The following is a 20,978-nucleotide window of genomic DNA, read 5'->3' as shown; positions in this document are numbered from 1 at the left end:
GGCTAATAATGCTTGCACCCAGGGATGCTGATTACATCACATAGTAGGCAACTGATCATTTAAGGAGAGAAAAATACAGTCTGAGAATGTTCTAGCTAGCAAGGCCCTCCGAGATCTCACGGAAAAACCGAGACCCAGAGATAGTAATTGTTATCTGCCCTGGGTGGAACAGAAAGGCAGGTGCTAGGAGTTATCCTGATTGCTCTGGGTTTTTTCCCACCTTGTCCTCTGCATCCCAGGCTCCCTCCCACAGGCACTTTCTGTCCCAGTGTGCAGAGAGGAACTGACCCTGGGAGAGGAGGAGAAAGAAACTGTCCCGAATCTAAGCCCCTCATTCCACTTAGAGGCTGGACCTCATGGGCCTTTCGCCCGCTTTTGCTGGGGGTGGTCTGGTGCTCCAGTGGAAAGGACTCAGGCTCTGGCCACCCAGATATGGGGTTAAATCCCAGCCCCGCCATGCCTCAGCAGACGTCTTCGCCTGCACCTGTTTCCCTCGGTGCACAGGGCCAGAGCGCCCACCCTGGTGCCTGTCATCAGGAGGACCAAAGGCCATGCATTCCGTGCCTGCTGTGGGGGCTGCTCCCCAGAGAGCACCCCGATCACCATCCCACCCTGTCCTTCCCCACTCTGGGGGCCTCAGAGCCTTGCCCACTGTGTGGATGTGGCTGGGCCGAGTGCCAGAGTCAGAGTCCCAACCACGCCCAGCAGTTGAACTGATGCCCAACCCGGAGCCCTTCGTTCACAGGGAGGGGTTGTAAGGGTGCAGGGCTGCGGCCAAGACCCTCGGGAAGAAGGCAGGCCGCCCCCTCTGCTGACTCAGTGCTGACTTCCCACCTTCCGCGCCCTGACTTTTCCCAACAGGGGTCAGAGTTCTCCATCCTGGTGCTCACCACCCCCCCCCCAAGAAGGTCCAAGCCCCCCGTCACTTCACTCCCTACTTCCAATCCAGCCTCACAAGTGAGGAATTCTCCCGCCTTGCTAATAAGATTAAAACATATCTCCCTCTTACAGTATCGATTCATAGCCCTGATTTACTGTTGCTTTTCGGCTGCTACAAAACGGATGCTCGGGCCGCCACCTTAATCTCTATCCATCTCCTCACTGCCAGGGAATAACTGCTAATTAATACCTTTTTGCCTCCTGACACCTGCCAGCTTTGAGAGCCATCAATACTCCAGGCCCCCCGCCCTGCTAGCCCACTCGAGTCCCCTGGCTTGGGCTCCAGCCCCAGCCCAGAGGCACCCAGGGGCCCCAGGGGACTAGGAGGAGGGGAGTAGGCTTCCAACTCATCAGCATCCACTAGACTCACAGGTGCACACAGCCATCGAGCATAAGAGGAAACTAACTCAGGAGGGACAGACCCAGACAGACCCTCCTCGAACCAGCTGTGAGAGTTTCCTGGGCTCTCAGGCTCCTTACCCGCAAAAGGGAGCAAACCACAGATCCACCTGCTACGTGGGCAAGAGCTCAATGAGAACAGGTCAGGAAGGTGCCTAATGCAGTCCTCTGCCTCCTGGCTCACTGGGCCTCAGCCCCAGGCAGAAGGGGGTGCGGCTGTGGCCCAGCCATCTTTACAGCACTGGCACCCAGGAAGGCAGGTGGCTGACGCCAGGCACCAGGAAGCAAGGCCCAGAGAAGATGCCATCAGGAGGAGTCAAACACATACTTGTAAGAACTGCTTCTCTTCTTCCTTTTCAGCTCCAAAGGCACCTCCTCCAAGAAGCCGTCCTTGACCACCCAGTCTAGAGAAGCCACTCTGCCCCCAAGCCCTGCCCTATCCCACCACCCTGTGGCCTTCTCCTCAGTATGGTGCCGATTTGTCCAGTTAGGGGATTTGACTGTCTGTCCATTTCTGCGTTGCCCACCAGGACGTCAGCCCCATGAGCCCAAGGCTCTGATTGTTTTGCGCTGTACCATGCCCTGAGGTATAGAGTACGCAATCAGTAAGTCCTTAATAAATGAATAACACCTTCTGCACTAGTATTAGCTAATAATAATAAGATGATCACTTCCCACTTTCCTTGAATGAAAAGCTGATTAAATACCTTCTCACCGGTAGTGGGGGAGTCCATTCAAAACCACTGCCGCCGTGTATGAAATGCCTATTAGGTGTCAGATCTCCCCAACAACGTAGGTATCGTCACTCCCACTTTACAGAAGGGAAACAGAGGCTCAGAGCAGTCACATGCCTTGCTCCAGGTGACACATCTAGCGGGGTACTCGGCGGCCATTCCGATCCAGGCGGGCCACGCCTTAACACCCCCTTACCATGCCCCCAATATGGCAGAGTGCCCTGCACCAGGAGGCACACGGGTGCTGCTTCTCTGCCGGAAATACCTGCGCGCAAGGGTTTTCCTGCTGGCACCCAAATCAAAACTGGGAGCCTGCTGAGAGCAAGCCATTTCCAGTGGTCACTGGTGAATAGGACATGACCAGCCTGGGGAGGGATGTCGGCCTGATCTTAGATTCACACAAGGCACAGGGGGAGGGTCAGGAATGCAGGCCCAGGTGCATCAAACGTGCTGTGTGACTTTGGACTTGCCCCTCCCCCTCTCTGCGCCTGTCCCCTCCAGGGGTAGCCGCAGGACCAGATGGGGTTAGGGATGTGTGAACACACAGGATTATGGCTCTAAATCCCCCAATCTGTCCTCACCTGCAGGATTCCCCTTTATCTCCTGGACACCTGACAGCCAGGCTGGGGCCCTGCTCTGTGCGGGAAGGGTTGGGGGATGGGGCAGCAGCTGTCTGCTTCCTCTTGACAGCAAGGGAGGGGGTGGGGAGGGAGAGGAAGCCCCAGGACCGGGCCTGGCAGATGTACCAGCGGAAGCCAGCACGGGCACTTTTAATAAAACATAACGAAGCGTGGGATCATAAAATATTTCATCTCATTCCCGGCCCCCACGAGGGTGGGGCAGACCAGTTGGGCTGACAAGGGAGAACGGTTCATAGGGGTCTATTCGGAGGCTGGGCTGGGGGAGGGGCAGGCACCCGCTGGGGACAGTATCCCCAGGCCTCCTGTCCAGGGTAGAGTGGACTTGCCCCAGGCTTCCTTTCCAAGCTTGGACAGGCACGAGTCATGAGGCTTTTCTCCCAGGGACGGCCTCCTCCTGCTGGTGACCTGGGGTCAGTCACTTGCACATCTGGCCTCAGTTTCACCACATATAGAGTGAAAGGAGGGCTGCACCTAGACAGGAAAGCTCCAGAACCTCCTCCAGCCCTGATGGTCCCCTCCATCATCCAAAAACACTCATTTTCACATTCCTCCATTCAATGGAAGGCATGAGCGGGAAGAGAACCCAGTCTGTAAAACTGGCAAAGCAGGGTTCACTGGCTTGATCTGGGGACAAGGGCCCCTTTGACTCTCACATGGACCCACATTCTGGCCCCCCAAAGTGGTGCTGGGGGTTCCTTGGTGGGATGCTGGGGTTCCAAGGAACCCAGTTTGAAAACCACAACTCTGCCCACTCCCACCTAACACCCCCGCCCCCACCAAGGCCCAGCTTCTCTCCCAGAACCCGAGTGTGGGTCCCTGCAGATCGTGGGCCTCCCCTAGTCACTGCCACACATCCACTCGCACTCCATGCCTGCATTTCCCACAGTCTGTGATTACGGCCCTTGAGTGTTTGCAGCCCCTAGGTATCTGGTCACTGGGCTCGGCCTGACCCCCATGCACCTCTGGACATGGTCATCACCGCGTCCAGGCCTCGCCCTTCCACACTGTGGTTATCACTCCCCCCGCCTGTCCGTGAAAACTCCTACTCATGCATGTGTGAATCGTGCACTGTGGAAGCGAAGTGCCAGGAGGGCGGGGTTGGGCTCTGCCTTTCTCTAGCCTCCCCTCCACCCCCAGTGCCTCACACCTTGCCCAGAACAGGGTAAGGACCCAAGCTATGAGACGGAGAAGAAGGCAGGAAGGAGTTCTTCCCTGCTGTACCGAACCAGTACAGCCCTGCCAGGCCTAACAGGTTCTCTCCCATTTCACGGTGTCACTGGTATGAATTCCAACAAGGCTGTCAGCTCCTGGAGGGCAACCGTATCCTCTCTCCAGATCCCACAGCATCTGTTTGGGCTTTCATCAGCTCCAGAAACACGTGCTAAAGCCTGCTCAGCCCCGACACCCGTGCCGGGTGCAGGGGGCATGAACACAAGTCACAAAGGGCACCCGTGCCCCCTGAGTGCTGAGCACATAGCAGGTGCCCAGAAAGTATTTGTGAAATGAATGGATCAAGTGATGTCCAAGGTGAGATCTGAATAATGAACGGGCCTCAGTCCAAAGGAGGTGGATTTCAGCAGAGGGGGTGGGGAAAGCATGTGCAAAGGCCCCAGGGCAGCTAGGACCACCGTGCTTCCAGGGCTGAGGAGGATGGCCGGAGGATGGAGCTCTCTGTCCAGCTTTATGCCTCCCCAGCGGTTCCCTGCAGGTGGCATCCATCCTCCTGTTCTCTGAACACCGCGCAATAGGCTCTCTGTGAGGCTATGCTTTCTGGGAGACAGGAGAGGGGGAGGCCAGCTGCAGGCCCTCCCACTGCCCCCCCCCACACACACACCCCTCCCTAGTCACCTCCAGGCCCACCAAACACTCGTGTGCTCAGACCCACACACTGCACTAAATATAACCACCACATATGCCTCTTCTACCTCCTTTCCGAGGGAAATAACATTGTTTAAGTAAAGCCCTTAAAATTTTAAAGAGCTGGGATGCGTGCTCACTGCGGGAAGCTTTTAGCAGCATGCTGGAAAGAAATAATAATAATAACAAGGCCAGAAACAACAGAGCAGAGCTGGACCGCCACCCCATGACTGCTGACGCTGGGAGGGGCTGGGCCTGTGGCGTTCCACTGCGGTGCAGCCGTGGAGCCCAGGCCCAGCTCCGGCTGCGGCTAGAGTCCCTAAGCCCCTGAGAGCTGTGTAGGATCATGATGGGAAGTCTGGAGAGTCCTGGGATCACAAAAGAAAGGGATCTCTGCCAGAGAGCATAGAAAGCAGTTAAAATGTGAGACATTCTGGATTCAAAACAGCACAGCCACTTCATAACTGTGCGACCCTGAGCGAGTGGCTTAACCTCTCTGTGTTTCGGTTTCTTCTACGGTAAAATGGGGATCCCAGTAGCACACGCCTCCCAGGGGGCTATTTGGAAGCTGGTGCAAGGAGTAGTTAACACGAACAGGAGCTCCCACAGCGCCTGCGCACACAGAGCCAGTGTTCATCACGTGGTTCCTGCTCTCACCCCTTTGCAGGAGACATCCAGAAGGCCCAGGTAGAGAGCCTGGACCTATATCTCTGTCGATTTCCAGCCCAGGAGTCTTTTCCTACAACCATATAGCTGAGAGAGGCCGCTTTGTAACCAGGTGCTGTCCCAGGGGGCTGAGCCCAGGTTCACAACAGGGGGTATCTTTTGAAGAGACCAACCTGGAGGAAAATGTCTCCCTGCTTACACAGCCTGTCTGCACAGCCTTTTCCCCCGTCTCTATGCGGCAAATGGCCCTGAGAGGTCTCTTCAGTGGGAAAAGAGGAATCTTCCTTCCCAGGGTGGAGCCAGCAGATTCCCCGGGGCCTCTGTGAGTGCCAGCCGGCCTGTGGATCCAGACCTGGAAAACCTACCCAGGGGCAAGACCAACCCACCTCCAGCAAATGCACTTGATTTGTCTGTCCCCTATGTCACCTCCAGCCTCGCTTCTTTCCTGCAACACGTACCCTCCAACACTGTCAACCCAGATACTCCCAGGTAATCCAAGCCCTTTCCAGCCTATGAGTCTTTGTCTCTACTGTTACATCCTCCTAAAAATCTCTCCACCTCCTCCTTAGCCTGGCCAACTCCTAGGCATCCTTCAAGACCCAGTCATGTGTCACCCCTTCGAGTGATACGCAACTTTCCCCCAAACCTCAGGCAGATTCATTATTTCCCGATCTGCATTCCTCCAAGGATTCGGCAGCTATTTAAATTTTAGAATTTCCAATATCATACCCCAGTTTACCTGCCTGCCTGCCTAGCTGCCCCGGGAGACTGCGAGCTCCTTGAAGGCAGGCCCTGGGTCTTATTTATCCCTGCTGTGTCAGTCTTAGCGCAGGGCCCCACCCAGAGCAATGACCGTGGGATGGATCGGAGCTGAGGCCATAGGTGTGCACAGGAAATGAGTGCAGGAAAGAAGGGATCCATGGGAGGGAATTTCTAAAGGTGGAAATCCCAGGGTAATTTAAACATGTCTTAAAGGAGACATTGTGGACGTAGATGAGATTCCCCTTTCCAACCCTATTGCCCATCATAGAATCTTAGAACTGGAATCGTCCAGACTGACTCCTTTGTATTAGGGACCTACGACTCAGAGGGGGGGGGCAGTAAGCCAGCAAGTTAACAGAGGAGTTGAAATCGGGACCTGGGGCTGGTAAGTGTGAGGCTGGTGCCCTTTCTACCACACTGGTGTTTTCCATTGTGGCTCTTGGGGTAGGAGGAAGCTTTTTTAAAAACTCAAATAGTTACATGTTATCTTACTACGAATTAAGCAAAAAATATACTCAGTATAACACACCTATACATGATGTCTTTACGCAAGACAAGTCAACAAAGAGGAAATTAATTTAGCTTTGATTTTAAGAAAATGATGATGTGAATAATAGTAGAGATGGGACACAGCTACGTAGGACAAATGCCATGAAGCTCCACAGGGAGCGGCTCAGAACGGGCCGACCAGAAGGCACCAGCACCCAGGGAGATAAGACTCATGGGTGACAAAAGCTACCTTGGAGACCCCGGATCCTACCCCAAGAAGCCAGAAGTCGCACCTTGGGGCTAAGCTGGAGACCCCACAGCCAGCATGGAGAGAAACCCAGTCTGCAGGACCCAGCCCTTAGTTAGCTGGGCAACAAATCCTCATCAAAGCCCATCAGGACAGTCAGGTAGATGGGAAGGGGACAGAACAAAAGAATGTGGTTTCAGCCAGCTTGGGAACTGAGACCTGATGGGGCCGTTGGTGAAGTTCTTCCCGACGGATGTTCATCCCTGGGGAGCCACCGGTCCCCCTTGGGAGGGTGGCGTTGCCACTGAGCCAGCAGGCGGGGCTGAGACCCACCTGCGCCGGGGCAGGGCAGGTCACAGGGCTGGCGGAGGATGGTGGTGTCGCCAGATGGCAGGTTGGCGAGGGGCAGGGCACCCTGTCTTGCCCGGAGCACATGAGAGAATGAGCCAGGGAAGAAATTGCCACTGGTATTTGTCACAGCAATTTCAGCAAAGCACCGAATGTGTAAAGCGTCTCATGAATTTCAACCAGCAGAATTAGCGCCCATCAAAGTCATTTTGAACAGTCAAGGTAGATGGGAAAAAGGCCAGACAAAGGAAAATCGAGGGGCCTAAGAAAAGTCACCTCTGTCAACGGAGGAACTGTGAGCAGAGGGGACTGTTGGGGGAAGTTTCCCCAAGAAAGTTATCATCTTGGAAGGCGGCTACTCCTTGACCTCCAGCGAACTGCCCCCCTCCTCCAATCCGTCTCCCTCCCCCGTGCCAAGAAGATGCCACTAAAACTGGCTGTGGCATCCTCAGCTTTCGGGTGAAGGATAAAGAGCTGGCGGTCCAAAGGGGTAACTGACTCGCCTCCCCCTCCTCCCCTACCTGTGAGGGTGGAAGCAGCCTCCAGGGAGAGAGGCTAGCGGTGGGAGAGCACCTGCCCTTCCATTTGGAAGGAGGCTAGCTTGCAGCCCGTTCATGACAGATGTGGACCAGCCGGCACGTGGTGGGAGCCAGTGGGCATGGCAGGAAAGATGACCTAAATGGATCTAAGGAGAAAGAAACTCTCCGTGGGAAATCGGGTGGAAAATAGACTGGAGGATGACGAATCCGTGTGCCCTGGGGTGGGTAATCAATCAGCGAGATGCACCAGGGGACACGGAGGTGGAGGGACCACCAAGCAGTCTAGAGCGCAGATGACACATTGCAAAGGTCAACACGAGCAGGGAGCGGGGAGTGCAGGCGGGTCCTTTCTGCAAACTGCCACATGAACCCAAAGTTACCTGCTGCTTCAAGTTCATGTGCCCCTGAAAAGCCAGTTCCACCTTTCCAAGGACCCATGCTCATAGGCTACTTTTCAGTTCAGAAAAATCTAGCATCAGCTGAGAACCAGGCACAGGGTAGGCAAAGTATTACTGCTGTTGCCGTGCATATAAATAGCAACCCACGTGGTCCCTTCCCTCCTCACAGCAACTCTGCTGGGCAGGTAGCACCATCCCCATTTTATAGATGGGGATACTGAGGCTTAGTGAGATGGTGCTAGATCGCTGCTGTTTGCACTCCGCTTCACTCTCCTCGCCCTCTGTACCTGGGAGACCCCCCTCTATGGGCTTCCCCCTGGGTTTGGTCAATGGTCAGCACCAGCAAAACGTTCAAAGACAAGAGGGTAATGTTGGGTTTTTCTCCCTCCCACTCCCCGTCAGGTGCCCGAGGCTCTCTCTGCATGACCCTCTCTGGTCTATGGGTGGGAGCAGGGGCGCACACTGCTCGGAGCCCAGGGTGACGCCATCTGCTGCTGCCCCCCCAAGCCCCTTGCAAACTGACCCCTTAAGAAGCCCCCCCTCCCAGACTCCCCAGTTGAGCTTGGTGGCTCCTGCTGGCCCCTGAACACTACAGAGGCAGAGCCATCAAGCTCACACACAGGGGCGCTGAAACTTGAACCCTACTCTGCCTCCAAAGCCTGCGTCGCTCCATCTGAACTTGGGTTTCTCGGCGGCAGGCACTCACACCCGCCACCTTCCCAGATTGGCCATATCCCTGTGCCACCTGCTCCGCGGCGTACTTAACATTTTTCTTTAACTCGGCTCATTTTTTACTTAAATAAGCCATTTTAAAAAGAGAGAGAGAATTTAAATCACTGCCCCAAATGGCAAACCAGCCTCCCTTGCCTTAAACAGAGGGTAACTACAAGAATTACAATGAAAACAAAACACAGTTTACTACAGCTCTCACTCCCTTGGGCTCACTGGTTGCCCCACACCCGTTTTTGTTGGAAACGCAGATCAGCACGTGACAGAGGGCATTAAAGACATGATATCATCAGCCTGAGGCTTTCTCTTTGGCACCAGTGGAAGGACAGGGTGAGGAAGAAACACAGAAGAACCCTCCCTCCCTGATTCCTTGTCACCTATGACCAGTCCTTGGTCCCGCCCAAAGAGGAACATTGCCCACCCTGGAGCCGCCCTGTCCAGAACTTTCTATAACGATGCAAACGTCCTGTTTACATCTGTGCTGTCCGAAAAGGGAGGTTTGTGTGGCTCTTGAGCACTTGGCATGTGATGGGGGGACCGCAGGAACTGAATTTTGGTCAATACTGTTAAATAAAAGCTGAGACACTTGGTGTAGTTGTGTCTACACCAAGGCCCATGGCCACACGAACTGTAAGCCCCAGGAGGGCAAGGACTGGCCTGTTCATTCTGTTCTAAACTTCTAGAACAGCCCAGTGCATCACCCCCAGGAAGCATTTAATTCACACCAGCTGCTCCAGCGAGGGGGTCAAAGAATGACTGAATGAAGGAATGAATGAACCAACAGACGAACTCCACGGCTTCCTGCAACAAGAACCTGCTCTCTCTGCAACTCAGACTGTCCGGGGAACCGAGAACTCTTCCCCATTGGGCAACTGGGCTTCAGGAATCCGCCTTCCCCAGCCTCCCCTTCTCCGAGCTGGGCCCCAGCCCACTCCTCTGCTGCCCCAGTGAACAAAGAATGCTTTGTGATGTGGTGGCTTTGGGGGCTCCCTGCCTCCCACCTCCCTCCTGCTGCCCCTGCCTGTGATGTCAGGGGCTGAGTGACTATGCACCGCTTAAAATTCTGGGAGTTTGCAGAGCCAGGTGCCTGGCCTGAGGCTATCTGTACAGGTCCCACCACACTCCTGACAACAACCCGTGCACCAGGACAGCAAGCTCCAGCTCTTGATAAGGATGCCGTCCACCCTTGGGTCCCGCTGGTCAGTCTTCACCCTGCCAGTGTCCCCGAGCCCCCGCGCAGCCCCTCCCCGCCAGCCCAGCACGATGCCAGGGCAGTCCGTGATGGACGCCTTCCTCTGGGGGCAGCATGAGGGAGAGGGGAGGAAGAGACGGCGCTGGGGACATAATGGAGGCGCCAACGACTGGTGACAAACAACCCCCATCGGAGGGGCAGGAGTGCCTCTGCAGAAAGAGAAACAAAAGGGCAAAGTGGACAGCTTGGCAAAGGAACAAAAAAACCCAAAGCCTCAGCTGCTTCTCTCCCTGGCGACTCCCAAGCTGCTCCCGTGATTTATGAGGCTTGGGGGTTGCTCCCTCCGGAGGGCCGCCAAGATCTCCACCCAAGGCTGGGGGACCCCTGAGGCCTCCCCCACGGAAGACTCTGAGGGTGGTGGGGCCACCTGATCGAGCCCTGGGGTGGCCCGCAGGACGCGGACCGTCCCCATATCACACACAGTGTGCACAATGACAGAGAGGCATTTCTCCCTGGCCTCAGTTTTCCCAACTTAAAATCGGAGGAAGGCGATGATGTCAGTAATTTCTCGGCTCCCTTTTTGCTCTGTAATTCCAACCCTGTGTAATTCCAATGAGGATTCACTGAGGGCTCCAAGCAGGGACACCTACAATGTACGCCCTTGGCCGGGCCCCGAGGCTCACCAACACTTCCTCACCTTCGCACTTGGTGACATGGCGCGGAGGCAGACATCACCCTAAGAGCAGCAGCCATTTCTCACACGCCTCCTGTGTACTGGGCACCGAGCTTGTGGTCTCCTCATGGTAAGTCACTTACCACGCCCAGCTGTCCCCACCCCACCAGGCCACCATGGCGAGCTGGGTTCAGTGGGAGAATTCGAGGCTGAGATTAGTGAAGGGTTCACTGAGTTCATGTGCTGGGTGAATGGTGGAAAGAGGGTCTGAGCCTAGGTCAGACGCCGGCGCCCATGCTCCCTGGAGAGCTAGAAGCTTCTCCCCGGGAAAAGCTATTCCCATGACTCTCGGGTCAAGCCCAAGGTATATGCTCCGGCTGCAGCAGCCGCATGCCGGGCCGTGTGATCTTGGCGGGGCCCGGTTTTCCTCCCTGCCAGGTCTGGACACGCCGGGTAAGATGAACGGTCCCCACTGACAGCACTTCTTCCTTCAGGCCATTGTCTCTTTGGGCACTCCAGAGCAACCATTTATAACCCAACGGAGGTTCCAAACAGTTTCCAGCTTCAGGTGGCCCAGAAAAACCAATTCATCTTCCTAGAACGCTGCTCTGGGAATGTCACTCTTCTCTCTTCAACTGCTCCCTGCAGTCCCCAGGCTTGAATCCAGACCCCCGGCCCCCGGCACACGGACCACCACCAACAATGCCAGCTTCATCTCCAGCCTCTCAACAGGCACCCAATGCTCAAGTGAGGTCAGCCGGCTCACTGCCTCTCAACCCATTAAGCACCTAGACAGCCCTCTGACTCCTTCCTTCGGGCCTTTGTGCAAACTGTCCCCTTGCCCGGGACACCCCCCTTAGCCATCAGGATGCTCTCAATCCCTCAGAACCTTGCTGGGCCACTCCTTTAGCCCCCGAAAAATCACCCATGCTCTCCCTGTATTGGCTATTTATTATACATGATCATTTCTTGTTCTCAAATGAGTCCGGGCTGTGTGGGGTTGCCAATAACCTGAAAGTCCTTGAGGGAGGTCTCTGCCAGCCCAGCAGGAGGCTAGGGCAGCTGCTCCATTCATGGAAGTGACTGGAATCCCTGACTTGGTTCCTGAGTCCACCTCCAGGGCCGGGGTTGGGGGGAGAAGAAAGTGTGAGTCCACCTGGCCTATGAGACAGGTGGAAGGGTCAGAAGGGTCAGGAGGAAGGGAGGGGCCAGGGCCCGAGGGCAGGTTACCTGCCAAGGGCTCTCAGGTAGAATCTCATGTGTCTCACGACACCCTCCACTTTCAAAAGATGAGGAAACTGTGACTCTGAAAGGAAGTGACTGGCTCCAGTATGTTCTGCTAAGAAGTGGCCATGTTGGGACTTGAACCCGGTTCAGATGGAAACCCGAGTCCATTAACTCCAGCTGGCTGCCCAGAGAGACAGCGATTGAGGAAGGACGAGCCTGCCCAGGGCTGTGCCACCAAAGGCTAACAGCCAGCTGCGGATTAAGGGGAGTTCTGCTCTGGAGTGCCTGCCGATTTCCATGGTGTAAATACTCCCGCTATGGTCGATTTCAGGCCACCAATGGGATCCATTCAGAGTCTGGAAAGCAGGCCAAGATTGTGCCAGTCAATGCCTAGGTGTGAGTCCAGGCTCCACCCCCACACCCCACAACAAGTGGTGGGACCTTGGGCAAATCACAGTCTCTCCAAGCCTTGTTCCTCATCTGTCAGATGGGAAGCATAGGACCTCCCAAAGTTTCTGGGATGATTGAATAGGACAGCACTCGTGAACAAGGTTGGCACAGGGCTGGATACACAGAAGCTGCTCCAAGCAAGTTTCCTTCCTTCCTTCCTTCCTTGGTTCCTTCCATGCTTTCTTCCCCAAACCCCCACTCTTCCCAGGCAAGAACAGCCCCCCTCCACAAGGAGAAGCCAGAGGGAACAGGAAGCCCTTTGGACTTCCTACCATATTCCCCTGCTGACTCATCCCCCAGATGCCAGCCCTGACGCCAGCGTGAGTGATGGTGAACTGTCACAATGGGCACATTCTCACACCAGAAAGTGCTTTCCAGAGGTGACTGGTCAGGGTTGGGAAACAGGCCCAGGTCTGGTGTGTAAAACTCAGGCTCTGTGGGGGAGGGGGCGATCATCCACTCATTCATCAAACATATCCTAAGGATCCGCCCAGAGCCAGGCCTCGTGCCAAGGCTGGGGTGCAGGGAGAGCTCCAGCCAAGGCTGGGGTGCCCTCGAGAGCTCTCAGTTCAGCAGGGACACCGGCCCTAAGGCATCCCCAGCCCCAGAGGAGGGTTCTTCTAACACAGTATCGCCCAAAGTGCTGCTGTCAACACTTTTAGGGGACACCTGAGTCAGTGGGGGGAAGGGGAGGAGTTATGGAGGGCGGGGAAGTAGGGGACAGAAACTAGAAGGAGGTTTATGTGGTCAGGGGCTGTGCTGGCTAAGGGCAGAGGTCTCCTCTCTGAGCCAAGATATGGTGAAAACTGGGGCACGGCCAGACAGGGTGAAGTTTAAGGCCAGAAACCTCTGAGCAGGCCAAGATTGTGGAGCAGAGAGACGGTGGGCTCTGGTCTCCCCACTGTGTGGCCCGGACACACCAGGCTCCTCGTTGATGGACTGGGGATGTGATACTCTTCTGGACAGCAGTGGAGGAGAGAACCTCACGTCAGCAAAGTGCCTACACATCCAGCCCATAGAGCATACTTTCTGGTCAGTTTACTGGCCTGAAAGCTCCTGGGAGCTGGCCTGTCCCATTCCAGCCCTCGGTGGGCTCCGTGATGCAGCACAGTGGGTGGCGGAGGGAAGGAAGGCTGGGCACACAGCCACCAAACCCAGATCCCACTCAAGCCACTTCCCACCCCCGTCTCTTCACCTCCCCGTGCCTCAGTTTCCCTGCTCAATGGGCAGGAGAGTGGCTACCTCCATGTGTTCTGGGAGGGCTCGGTGACTTGCCAGGAACGGAAGCATCTGGTCAGCTCTCGGGACTACCAGCAGATAGACACTATGTCTGGAACCAGCGTCTCCACCCTTTGGGATGATCTGAGAGAACAGGCCTGTAGTTCCAGGAGGAGAACCTTGCCAAAGGGAAGTTCACCTGTGAATCCAGCCCAAATTTCACGTGCTGTTAATCTTTCCATGCCTGTTTCTGTAGGAAGTCTCTTCTAAACCAGGACACCCATGTCTGAAGGCCAAAGATGGTTTATGCACCCAAACAAACAAGCTTCATTGAGAACCCACTATGCTTTTTATGGGGAAGACTCACTAGCGCGGAGACTGGCCAGGGCCCCCTGCCTTCATGGGGCATCCCAGGGCAGGGGACAGGAGGTTCACGGCAAGACTGACTCCATCTCCGCATCCCACTGAGAGAAACAACTTGCATCTCTACTCGGTTGTTGGCGAGGGGCAGTGCCAATGCCGTGGACCTCCCAGGGAAGTCAGGGGGCTGGTGGGGGAATCAATCACCCCCCAGCTAGTAGACCAGGAGCCATCCCAGGCTCTGAGGCTCAAGATGCCTTGGGAAAGGATCAATGGGGTCCTTGTTTTGCAAGCAGCAGAAACCAACTCTGGACAGCTCAAGGCCCTCAAAAGTAACAGGTGGAACATGGAAGTTTCTGGAACACGAGGATAAGTGGAAGCCCCAGGCACTGGAAAGACCCATGCAGTTTGGGGCACAGCAACTCTGGCACAACCACGGTTAAAACTGCCATCGGCACAGCTCGCAGGACTGAGCCAAGCACTTTGTATGTAAGGACTCTTTCCATCCTGTGAACACCCTGGAGGGTAGGTCCCATCATTATTAGCCTCAGGGCACCAGAGAAGTACAGTTCCTTGGGGACTCCTCACTGGCAAGGGGTCCTTTATGGGGGTTCTCAGTCTTCCTCTGCTCTGGGTCCATATCCCAGGGCGAGTGCCTGATGGGCTCCTCTTGGGGTGGCTTACCAAGACAGCAGGCATTAAGAAGGCGTGTGTGTGCATGATTTCCAGCGCAAATCTAGTATGTGACCGGTGGATGCAGGAATGGCTGGTCGATCAGATTCCTTGCCTGGGGACTGCAGTGTCCTTTCCCGCCCCTTGGGGCTGCTGCTCTGTGTACCTCCAGCTCCAGCCACATTGGATTTATTTGCTCCATCCACAAAATCCTGACCAGGAGGTCTTGGTGATCATGGACGCCCCCTCTGCTATTGGACCCCACTGAGAGCGTAAAGGTGGGTTCCGGGACCTCATTCCCCTGCTCCTTCCCGGGACCTTCATCCTGAAGGCAGACAGCTCTTAGGAAGTGATGCTGTGTGTTTCTCCACCGCTGACATTTGTCTTTTTAAAACAGAAGGCTTCGCATCCTCTAGCAAGTGGAGAGAGACTGTTGTATTCCTCCTTCCAGTGATGAAAAACTAGTTTCTCCTCTCCTCTGGGAGCAGCAGTGTCTCTGGATCGCTTCAGACCTGGGTTTGAAACTCCCATCTGTTGCACTTAAAAAGAGATCCCGAGCCTCATTCATTATTTAAGGAAGACAAGAAAAGAAGCCAAAGAGAGAGGGAGGGAGGGAGAAAGAGAAAGATCCCGGGCCTCTCGTCTTCATCTGCAAAAATGGCTAATGGCACTGCCTCACATATTACCGAGAGCTTTTAATGCATAAAGAACATTTGATAGGTGTGCAACAAATGGTAGCTATCCATACTATGATTCTTGCTTCTCCCAGTTCTCAACCAGACTCTGGGGAGGCCAGTCTTGAGTTGCCTCAAGACTGGTCCCACCACGCACAACCCCACCCTCCAGCTCTTGGCTCATGCCTTACCCTGAGCTTTTTCGTGTCCTCTCTTTACTTCAAGGTCTAGCTCAAGTCGTCCCTCCCCCGTGAAGCATCCCCTGGATCCCTCAAGGAATCACTCTTCCCCAGGAACTTCCTGCAGGGGATGTCAATCATTTAGCATCTCGCAAGTGTCCACACATTTCCCCCTGGACTGCCATTCATCTTCTCGGGAACATGCCCAACCTCTCTCACTGCTGGGAGGAAGATCGAAGTCTCTTTCTTTTCGGATGTGCCCCGCCCACAAGGGATGCCCATTCATTGTCTTGACAACGAGGAAGGCTTAACAGAGACAACACTTTCTCCCATCTGCGCAGAAGCACGCACAGGATAATTCTATCTTCGTGAGGGTTTGTAAGGAGTAAAACGCCAGACAGGGAACTACACACTAAATGGTCCACGCGGTCAGAGCCGAGGAAGTGCCTGAGCATCTTCATCCCTGGGAGACACCAGGGCACAGAGGGCGAGACTCAGCCCTGTGTCCGCTTCTCTGCTCACTACTTACTGACTGAGTGGCCTTGGACAAGTCACTTGACCTCTGCAAAACTCAGTTCCCTCATCAGCAAAACAGGGCTAGTTTTACCTTTCTGTGTGGTTGTTAGGATTAAACGAGACAAGAATGACGAAGCAGTGAGAGTTCAATAAGGGTCGGAGATGCAGCCCCTTCCTCCGGCTCAGTGAAGAATCCATTTTCCACTAAGTGGTAAACACCATAAAGGCAGGGACACCCCCACCGTGCTCAAGGTCATGTTCCCAGTGCTTAGCACTGTGTTTGGTCTGGAGGTGTTGCAGAGGTGGGTAGGGTAGTAAGCCAGGTTAGACACCCACATGGAGCCCAGGAAATCCAGTGAACAGAACTAACCAGTCTCTTCTTTGTTTGGCTCTTTATTCTGCTTCTGCCTTCCAATTTGGGACCGCTATAATCCAGAAACCTGAGGAAGCCACTTCCACAGCCCCAATTGTGTGTGAGACAGATGTTATGGAGGGCTGAGGGTAGCCAGGCCAATCTAAGGCATCACTGGTAGCCTGCCTGCCCCTGCCCAAGGGATTCTCCAAGCTGGGGTTTAGGGACAGAACCCTGGAAGGAAAGAAAACGCTTGGGGCTGGGCCAGGCAGGGAGCTGGAAGGAGTCACTACTTCTGCCATTAACTAGTCGTGAAACTCTGAGCCTCAGTTGCCTAGTCTGCGAAAAAAGGAGCTTAAGCCCATCTTGCAGCTGCCTGAGGCCTGGGAAGCGGCCAGCACGTGCATGGCACACTGCCGCTGAGCCACACAATTGGGGCTATTGAAACACCAGACTCCCTGCCAGATACTAGGAAAGAAGCAACCTCAGACTGTTTCAGGAGACTTGCGCGTAAGGATCGCTCCCAGCGGAGTCTCATCACCCGCAGGAACCCAGGCAGCTCTCCTTTTGTGCCTGACATCTTGCCCAAGGCATTAGGATTTGGGGGGGGGGGGGCGGTGATCATCAGTTCCTAAAAAATAGGAGTTTTCGGACCCATTGAATAAGTGATCGCGGAGGTCGCTTCCAGCTTGAACATTCTCTGCACTTCAAAAGCGAAAACTAGTTCAACCTCTCAAGAAAAACTTGAGTTTGCGGCTGGGGTGGGAAAGGGGCGGGATTTATGGATGGGGGTGTGGCCAGGTGGGGGGGCGTGGCGGCTGGGGGAGCAGGGGCGGAGCAGTCGGCTCTGGGCTCGGCCCAGCGCAGCGCGGCGCGGCGCTGGGAGGCGGGGGCTGACGAGGAACCCAGAGGAGTCCGAGCCCCCGCCCCGCGCCCTGGGCGTGGGGTGGGCGTGGGGAGGAAGGATAAATAACTTAAAAGTCGGCACCGCAGCTCGGGCGGGCACAGGCCCCGCAGTCTCAGTGCTGCGGCAGCCTCGGCCAGCACCGACACCCACCCACCTGCTGACACGCGGCTGCGGAGACAGAACTGGCAGGGCCACTGGCTGGGGACCTTGGGTCGCCCCAACCGAGCTTGCCCACCCACTACTCTTCGCCGAGAATTTCCGGGGGCCCAAGGAAGCAGAGCCAAAAACCACTCTCTTCCCTACCTCCACCCCCCCCCCGCCCCCGCCACTGCCCTCTCTTCCGGGCCACTGCACAGGCTCAACAGCCGGATTTCCTTCCCGGAAGTGCCCAGGCAGGGGAATCTGGGGCCCGAAGATTTGAAAACGCCTCGGGGGCTCCCGGGTGATCTGGGAGAAGAGAGAAATTGGGGTTTCTGTACTGCAGAGTCAGATATTGGGGAGGGTGAGTTAGGGGCAGAAATTATGGCCCAGCCAATCCTGTGCGCGGCGGAGTCCTTTTCCCCAATGCACAGACCCACCTCTCCAAAGTTGAGCCCCTTTGTCTGCGACCCTTAGGGGCACAACAGGCGAGGGCACGCGAGCCATTCCCCTACTCAGTAGTGACCCCCGCCGACCCGCACCCCCCCCCCCCCCCCCCCCGCCAAATGGAAGGCAGGTTTCGGAATGCCGGCCCTGGATTCTACCCTCTCCTCCCCGCCAGGCAGCCCCCCTGGCAGGTGGCCCGGCTAAGCCAACGGCCAGGTGCACAGTTCTTGGTCATATCCTGGAAGGGCGCCCTCCTCTGGCAAGCCGGCCTCTTGCATCTCCTGCTGACCCTTCCGCCCCATCGTGCGCAGACTTGGAAGCCGGGGAAGGAGGGACCCCACCCTCAAGGACTCTCTCTTCCTCTGCGTAGAAGAGGGCCCCCCGGTGGCGCAGAACCCCTGCCTGCGCCCCAGTCTCGGAAAGTTTCCCCTCCGTGATCCGGGTCGGCGCTTTTTCTTCACCCTGAGACTAGGAGCTCGAAGCTACGCCGGCTCCCCCTGCCCCAAAACTCCCAACATCCGCGCCGGAGCCCCTGCCCCCCACCCCCGCAGCCTGCAGGGGCGGGCAAAGGGGGTGGAGGCGCTGGGACGCCGGGTCAGCTCTCCGCAGCCCTGCAGCCCAAAGAACGCCGCTTGAGGGTTCTGGGTAGAGCGCTCAGGGTGGGGTCCCGACCGAACCCGTTTCCCAACGTAGCTTTAACCATCAGTCGCCACCCCCTGTGGCGATTGTTCTGTACATTCTGGGAAAGAAAGGGTGCTCCCCTCCAGCCCCCAAACCCTAATCCTTTCTCCCTGCAATGTCCAGGTGAGGGCTCCTGTGCCTTTCAACAAACCCCGTGGCCGGCGCTGGAACCGGGACCCCCTCTCCCATATAACCTTTCCCTCTAGAGGCATCTGACGGAGGGAGCCCTCACCTCAAAGTTGGGGGGAGATTCTGATCCACTTTGGGAAGTCTCTTGCTCCAAGGGTAGGGGAACAAAGTACCGGCCTGACATTTCTTCTGGGTTATACAACCCCTCCCCCGCCCTCTGCCAGCGAGACCACCGTTTAGACTCGGATTCTGCAGCTTCTCCCATATGCAGACCCAGCACTCTCCAAGGACCTGGGGGCTGAGTTATTTTAGGGAGACACCCCTTCGTGCCAGGCACTCTCAGAGCCTGGTGAGGCACCTCCAGAGAGGGCAAGGCAAATACCAGGACAGAGTTGACCCCCTGCCTTCATCACTCATTTGGGCTAGGGGCTGAGATCCTCCTGGCCACAGTGGCTACTTTTTGGCACCCCGCACCGCCATCACCATGGAGCCAGGTTGTGACTCCAGAGGGGCCGATTCTAGGCACCCAGGTTTGGCACTAGGCTCAGTGGGGAACTCGAGACCAGGACCCTCTGGTCTCCACGCCCTCGACTCTTTGCTGGTCCCGCCTCCCTCCTGCTGGGCTGCTAGCCCAGGTGTTGGTTCACTGCCGGAAAGGTGCCTGGGTCGCCAGGATAAGCTCCAGCACCATTTAAGACCCACCAGACGGCGGCGCCGGGCACGAGGCACCGAGGCAGCCGCGAGCCCTGGACCCCGGAGCTGCGGAGCCACCGATCGCTTGCTCTGGGGACCGCGCTCTGCTTCCACCTCCTCCCAGCTGGTTCAGTCTACCTGAGACCAAGTCCATGCGGGACACACACACGGCTGCTCACACATTCTCTGCCCCCAGACCCATCCATACTTCCCTCTACACTAAAACCACACGCTCCATCGCCGGCACACACACTCCCGGCCCACGAAGCAACACAACCCCCACGCGCCCGCACCTCCACACACCCCAGATCCACGCACACTCCTGCCCAAGTGTCACATCCCCCATTCTATGCACGCACAATCGCCCCCCCACAAAGCAGTAGTCATCCTCTGCCACACACCCCTAAAGAGACCTGCACACTTGGGACCCGCGAGAAACGCCACACCTCGCATACTCACCACCCTTCAACACGTTCACACATACAATGACACAAGCTCTCACACTTCACACCTCCCCTGGAAGCTGGCACCGCTCACACCCCCAAACACTCTGGCTCACTCTTTCTCACACGCACACCTTCTCTGTGGAACTGACACAGACACTCAAACACCCCATCCGCACACTCACATCTCTAAATGCACTCCCGCACACAGCTCCTTCCCGGACACCCTCACCCATAGACGCAACAAAGGCACACGCTCGTACACACACACACACACACACACACACGCACACCCTGGCACAGACCCACGAGCGCTCTCGCCGGAGGAGATCTCCTCCCTCTTGTCGCCGAGCCGAACCACTGCGCGGACCCCCACGCCAGGACCAGTGCTCGCACCCCGAGCCTCTCCGGGGCGCCCGGGGCCCGCGCCCTTCCCCGGCGGCCCGCCCCCGCGCGCGTCCCCCACCGGGGCTCCCGCCGGGCGCCCGCGCACTCACCGCGCGCCAGGTCCAGGATCGCGGCGAGCAGCAGGCAGGCGCAGCCGCGGAGGCTCGGGGCGGCTCGCATGGTGCCCGGGAGCTGGCGGCGGTGGCGGGGCGGAGGCGGTGGCGGAGGCGGAAGATCCCCTCGCCATGGGCTCAGGCGCGCTCCTGCCTCCGGCCGCCGGCCGAGACGATGGCGGGCAGCGCCGGGCGCCGCGGGGGCGCCCCCATGCCGCCGCGGCGGGGCCGCCGGGGCGCCGGGCTCGACTCGGCTCGGGCTCCGCGGGGCGCCACGACCCTGCGCTCCGGCCGTGGTCCGGGCGCGCAGCGGCTCCCGGCTCCCCGGCTTCGCGCGGCGCCCACCGCGGCCCGGAGTCGGCTCCGCTGCGGCGCGGGAGTTTGGAGCCGAACCGCGCTCTCTGCGCCTTGCGCTCGCCTCTCCCGGCGGCGCGAGCGCCCCCCTCCCCGTGCCCTCCCTCCGCCCCTCCCCCTCTCCCCGCCCCCCGCCCTCCCGCCTTTCCCTCGCCGCGCTCTCCGCTGTATTATACAGACTTTTCTTTAATCCTTTCTGGGCTGTTCGGCTCTCGTCCGCTAAGCCGATTTATTGCAGGGAGAAGGAGAGCTCCCCCCTCCCGCCCCCTCTCCCTCCTCCCTGTCGCCCACCCCCTCTCCTTCCCCCGGGTTCCCCTCCTCGCAACTCTCCCAGTCCTTAGCTCTGCTACCCAGCCCCAGCTGGCCAAGCACCCCTGGCCCCCAGAAGCCAACTGCGTCTGATGCCCCTCCACCTAATCCCTTCC

General features: G+C 57.1%; 1 protein-coding gene across 1 annotated transcript in view; it reads right to left on the bottom strand.

Moving 5' to 3' along the window:
* IGSF21 (immunoglobin superfamily member 21) overlaps window positions 1–20,631 on the bottom strand; it is a 233,973-nt gene extending 213,342 nt beyond the window's left edge. The window contains exon 1 of the mRNA XM_045063847.1: window positions 20,197–20,631. Within this exon, the coding sequence (XP_044919782.1) occupies window positions 20,197–20,266 (70 nt within the window). The 5' untranslated portion in view covers window positions 20,267–20,631. The remainder of the gene's footprint in view (window positions 1–20,196) is intronic.
* Window positions 20,632–20,978: the final 347 nt, after the last annotated feature.

This window comes from Mustela putorius, unplaced genomic scaffold, assembly GCF_011764305.1.
Source record: "Mustela putorius furo isolate JIRA1106 unplaced genomic scaffold, ASM1176430v1.1 tig00003853_pilon_pilon_pilon, whole genome shotgun sequence".
In the NCBI taxonomy this organism is placed as follows: Eukaryota; Metazoa; Chordata; class Mammalia; order Carnivora; family Mustelidae; genus Mustela; species Mustela putorius.
The sequence above is the reverse complement of the archived record's forward strand: the minus strand, read 5'-3'. Positions and strand labels throughout refer to the sequence as shown.